General features: G+C 36.5%; 1 protein-coding gene across 1 annotated transcript in view; it reads left to right on the top strand.

Moving 5' to 3' along the window:
* Positions 1-208: 208 nt before the first annotated feature.
* DOCK8 (dedicator of cytokinesis 8) overlaps positions 209-5,959 on the top strand; it is a gene marked incomplete at its 5' end in the record, with an annotated part of 53,890 nt that continues 48,139 nt past the window's right edge. Inside the window, 3 exons of the mRNA XM_010073091.1 lie at positions 209-348; positions 581-674; positions 1,845-2,007. Coding sequence (XP_010071393.1) covers positions 209-348; positions 581-674; positions 1,845-2,007 — 397 coding nt within the window. The remainder of the gene's footprint in view (positions 349-580; positions 675-1,844; positions 2,008-5,959) is intronic.

Genomic DNA, 5,959 nt, shown 5'->3' with positions numbered 1-5,959 from the left:
TTGTGCTCTGCAGCAGAACTAAGGTCACTTAATTAGGTGTCACTTCAACAGTTATTCAACTATTTCACATAGCCTGAAATAAAAATAGTGGAATGTTTTAGGTACTCTCTCTGTCCTCTGATGCTGCTGAGGAGTTGTGGATTTCTGAGAGCCTTTGTAGTGAAGCAACACAAAGAAAATTGATGTTTCATTTAATCTCCCTTTGAAGGGAAAGGATCCACTAGTGACAAGAGGGCAACATTGCTACAGACGAGAAGACTTTCTGAGAGAAGTCTTAGCTCGGAAGACAGCTATCCAGCATCAAACTTCAAAACAATCTCTCTGACCCTCAGCACCTTCTTTAAACAGGTACTGGATACTCTTTGTTTCTGATTGCCTAAGACATTTTTCATCTATGTAATGTGAACCGAGTTAGGAAAAGTTACTGCTGATGTTTGTGTGGGGACAGAGGAAAACTGCCGTCAAGTAGGCAGTAATCCACTTCCTTTGCATGCCTCAAGGGCGTCATTCACTCAGAAACTTTTCTCGGTGTTACAGAGTATTGTTATAAAGGTACTGATTTTTGTCTTTCTCCTGGTAGGAAGGAGACAGGCTCAGTGATGAAGATCTGTTCAAATTTTTAGCTGATTTCAAAAGATCGTCTTCCTTGCAGAGAAGAATTAAGACTTTACCAGGTACATAATTCATTTTAAGTGGAAAAGGATATATGTAATTTTCTCACCCCTCAATTGATCTGTAAATGCCAACCCCAAAATACAATTAACTTGGGTTTTAAGTCTATAGTACGTTGTGGAACTTCCTGGATTTCCACTGCCTACCTAAGCACAGATGCTTTTGAGATTTTTTCTGTATGAGTGAGTATGGAGATTTATATTTAGCATTATATTCTAAAATTATTTAGTTTCCTCCCTAATTTACAGTGTATGTACTGGATGTCTTTTGTTATTATTCAAACTTCTTGAAGACAGGGCTTTAAAGCAGATTTCCAAGACTCTTGCTATTTTCTTGCAATGTTTTTAAAAGGGTCATATTTTACAGAAGGATATTAAAATGTGTGCACATTTCATCTTATTAGGGTATTTGGGTTAAAGTTAGCTAACAAACTAGAGAGGCAGAGATAGTGTTTGGCTGCTGTCAAAAACCTGACCAGCTTATTTTTCCTGTTCATATACATTGCAGTTCAAGTTCTTCTGGGTTCCTCTTTATGGTAAGAGGAAAGTTAAAAAATTTGAGCTGAGTGCAAAGTTGTTTTGCCTTTTTAGCTGATGGCCAGAAATGATGACTCTGAGGTCCCCAAATTATTTTCTTCTATCACAACAGAAAATTTAAATTGAAAGTGTAGTTGTACTTGGGTAAATGTTATCAGTATTAACTGTTCAACTGCTCACCACAGAAAGCCTGGCTTTCCTGGTGGGTGGTGTCTACTTTGGCAGAGATTAATCAGAGCAGAATTTAAGTGGGGGGAGTGAGAGAGAACTGTGTTAGACAGCAGCTCTTTTATCTTTTATTTTTCTCCCAGACAAATTTTATATTATTTGTGTGTGAAAGATACTAGAACATCAACCCAGCATATAGCATTCCTTCATTCTTTCCTGTTTCTTAGAAATTATACGGGTTAGACATAAAGAGCTATATATTGGCCTGATGTGTCACATTGTCTGTAGGTTACTTCTTGTGTATCTTTCTACACCTATGCGTTCATTCTCATGCAGCCTTTAAGCCGAAGATCCAGTTCTTATTTCTGCACTGTTGCTATGTAACTTCACAAATTGTTTTCATTTTTGTTTTATTATATCTTGGTTATTTTTAATATTTTTGCTGAGATTTTGTGATTTTTTTTAAAGGAACACTTAAACTGGAGATTTCCCCAGCTCCAGAAAACCTTGGTTATTGTCTGACACCAGAATTACTACCAGTGAAGCCATTTCCAGAAAACCGTAATCGTCCTCACAAAGAGATTTTGGAATTCCCAATCAGAGAAGTGTATGTTCCCCATACCATTTATAGGTAAGAAATTACATCTTTTCTTAAATTCTTAAGATCCATTTTCAAAAATAATTGTGATTCAGATTTTTTTTTCAGAAATAAGAACTAAATTTTTTTTTTTTAAATGTTAAGACTATGCATTAGGTTAATGATTTAATCTTACTAGCCATTACAAGATGAAACATCTGCAGGATGGTCTATAGTGTATTTACTAATCCAATGATGTTGTCCTTTGAAAATTTTTCTAAAATGTCCCAAAAAACCCCCTAACAGCCGTCATTGACGTGGCATATATATATCTTTCCTCTTCTGTGTTTTTTCGTCAGTAAATCTTATTATCATTTTAACAGTTTTGGTAAATGTTTGTGCTCGGTGGTTTTTACTGTTAATCTGAGTCACCGGAGCATCTGAGGAAGTAATGTGTGCCTCTGTGTATTTTTTCACCATGAACAAGGACTAGGCTACGTAATTTCTTTTCTTGAAGTTGTTCTATTCTGCTTGTCAAGGAGACCACAGTGTCCAATATCATGCAACTGAGCAATTCCCATAATACTGTAGTGGTCTGGCACATCTGAGCCTCCAAGAAGAAGTGAATATCAAAAGAATGTGCTTCAATGCGTTTGTGCAGCATAGTCGTGCTAGTGAGCAGTGATACTGGTAATAGCTAACTAGCAATAATTCAAAACAACTGTATGGCAGGATTATAGATACAGAAATACTAGCTTTCATGTGACCGTTGTGTTAGCGAAGGCATGGAGGTAAAGCTGAATGCTTCTTACAACAGTAGTTGATGCTATTGTAAGGGACTTTTCTGATCCCAAAAACAGTAGCTAGGTACTGGATTGCATTACTGGCAAAGATGGACTATCAGTAAGGAATCACAGAATGAAGAAGCTGAATAAAGGGGTATGAAGCTTATTTACATCTTGCAGCAGAGATTAGCAAAGAGCCATCTCTCCCACCCACTCATCTGACCCTACCCAGGAGGAGAGTGAGGAAGGGCAAGACCTGTGGTTTAGTACAACTCAGAAACGCAAGGCAGCAGCCTAATTTATCCTGGGGATCCTCCACACCTTCACAGGAAATTGGAGGGCCAGTGGGGCTGTTGGTGACACCTGGATTTGGGTTTTAAGGAAAGCAAAAAGAGGAAGTTGCATCTTACCTCATGATAACAACTTGCAATGTGGTGTCAGCAGGGAAATTAATAAGTAAGCCAGTTTGGACAGAGACTCATTAGAAGTTTTGGAGGAGTTATTCCTGGGCTATGCCTTGAATCTCTGATATTCAAACTCCTGAGGGCAGTTTCTTTGCGCTTTTGGCCCAGAATGCTAAAATGTGGAGTGTTATGGTACTTCTGTCATCTCTGTGGATCAAAGATTGAAGACCTTATTTTTTTCCTTTGTTTTCAATTTCTTAGGGTTTTTATGCAGAAATTTCTATAGGGGAACTAGTTTTTATACAATTGAAAGTGAACTTGAGTCATGAAGCCTTCTTTTTTTAAATAAAAAAAATAAGACAGAATTTTAACTTTCCTATTCATTGTATGGCCCCAATAAGGACTAGCATGTGTCAACTCCAGTGTGCAGCCTGGTAGTGTATAAAGCTCTACTTTTGAAAATAAAAAGCATTAGTAACAGTTGTGTTGCTGAGTTAAAAAGAGAGTTGAGTCTGCACAGGATATTCTCTCTTTAGTTCTCACCTAACTTGTAATAATGAAGAGAATATCTATGAAGAATATTTACTTCTTAATCTTTACCTAAATTTGTGAATCAACGGTGATGGCACAAATGACTGCCATAAGCAGTGTTACACTGTAAACAGGAAACTCAATTGGTTAATACCCAAATTAAACCCTAAAGACAGTTAGATCCTTGAGGTCTTTTTCCAACCTTGATGACTCTATGATTCTATGATTCTATATACTGGTGAAATGGTGAAAAAAATGCAGAAATGCTAGGTCGTGTTTTGACTGCCTTCTGGCAACAAATATGTTTGGAGTGAGAAAGGGGACTTGACAACTGAAACTGTTAATGAACTCCAGCAATAGTTTCCAGAAGGTCAGAAGAGGCAGCTTTGCAAACATTATGAAACAGCAGAGCCTGGAACTTGGTGGGGTCCAGGAAGTAACACTTGTGTTTGTGCAGAGCCATTGACAGCACCTTCTTTCCCCCCAAGACAGAATCACCTAGCCACATCTGAGACGCTTTTGCCACACAATCATGCCAGGGGTCCATTTGGTGAGCAAAAGTGTAGTTGGGGAATGTTGGCCAATGTATTTGCTTAATTTAACTGTCATGCAATTTTCCTTGCCTCGTTCTCTGTGTGGTGAATACTGTTTTAAGCCTGAGATTAAACTAACCTATGCAAAGTAACTCTGAATTTGAATAGGGCCAGATATTAAGTGTTTCATGTGTTTTTTCCCTTTCCTCTGATCTGGAAACTAGAACCATCCTGTCTTAATTAAGCAATGTGCCAGCATTTAGTCATAACTGAGTGTCATGGCCTGCTAGTGTGTTACAGGTGATTTAATGTTTCCTAATCTTTGATTGTAAGTCTGAAAATAATTTATTTTTACCAGTGCTCTAAATTTAGATATTAAAAGAATGAAAAATGGATTAAATGATTATCTGTTTTTTATTGATGTAACCATGAATGTAGGAGAGGGTTACACATAAACATTCACTTGAATAACAAATTAAAACATATGAAAATACAGTCTGGTAAGCTTTTACTGGCATAATAATACCTCTACACATGCCCAAACAAATTGTAATTGTTTAAGAGAAATGCAAAGATTTTGTATACCTGTTCTGTTTTTTTTGTTTTTTTGTTTTTTTTTTTTTTTTTTGCCAAAAGGAAAGTGTTTTTTTTTCCAAAGGAAAAAAGTATATTTTTTAATAATAGCTTTTTCCTTTGTGATAGGAGGAGTAGAGTCTTCTGTTATAGTCTTTGAACTTAGCTCTTGCTAGTTTTTATACTAGTGTAATGCCATTATTTTAAGTGATGGTATTTCTGATTTATGCCAGAAAGATCAGTCAGCCTACTTTCTGTGAAATTGAGCACTTCTTTTTGTTGTGTATCTACATTTCTTTAATAAAAATAGTACCCTGAAAATGTCAAAACATTCCAAGATTTATTTCTTTCAATACCCTTTTATTCTTAATAGGAAAAATAATATAAAGTTTGTTTATAATTTTGTTTTCTCATGAAATGTAAATTAAAATGGTGCTGCTTACTGCCACTATGAAATGTTGGTGCTGAGGAAGAGGGATTTGTCCCAAAGCTTCAGCAATAACTCAGTTTAACCAGGCACAGGAAGTCCTGTCTTTGATAGCGCAAGTGGCAAACAGGATTCCGGGAGTGCATGCCCTTCTCCCATAGGCAGCTTGTTTGTCACAGTGCTTTCAGATGAGGTGTCACACCTGACTCCTCATAACGAACTTCATTAACTATGTAATACAAGCAGAGAGCAAAACATGCCACCATGGCACGGTAGTCACTGCGTAGTCACTGAGCAGAGAGTCTGGTCTAAACTTCCAGATGAAAGTAAACCCTTTAAAGAAATGTGAAAATTTTTTTTTTTTTAAATAGATGCAAGTGGTTTAATTAGAGGGCGGTTTTGGGATCTTGAAAATATTTTGGTTAATTGTAATTTGACATCCTAAATTAGATCTTTGAAAACTCTGTTTTCGGCAGACCTTTAAGCAACTACAATTCAAAATGCAACAACAATTAAAAAAAATCTTGACAATTTGGTGCCTTGAATAGCTGCTTCCTCTCTGTATGAAAATCATGAGTATGATATCTGTTTTCACATTCTGCTGAGCACTTTTATACCATTTTAAATCTATCATATGCTGATAAATATTGTGTTTTGCCTTCCAAACAAATCTAATGTTGTATTTTTGATGTCACTGTTCTTCAGCTTCAGTATTAGTTTGTTCTTTGGTCTACTGTGTGGAAACAAAGGAGC

The sequence above is a fragment of the Pterocles gutturalis genome, unplaced genomic scaffold, assembly GCF_000699245.1.
Source record: "Pterocles gutturalis isolate BGI_N339 unplaced genomic scaffold, ASM69924v1 scaffold1662, whole genome shotgun sequence".
Taxonomy (NCBI): domain Eukaryota; kingdom Metazoa; phylum Chordata; class Aves; order Pterocliformes; family Pteroclidae; genus Pterocles; species Pterocles gutturalis.
This window is presented reverse-complemented; position numbering and strand designations above follow the sequence as displayed.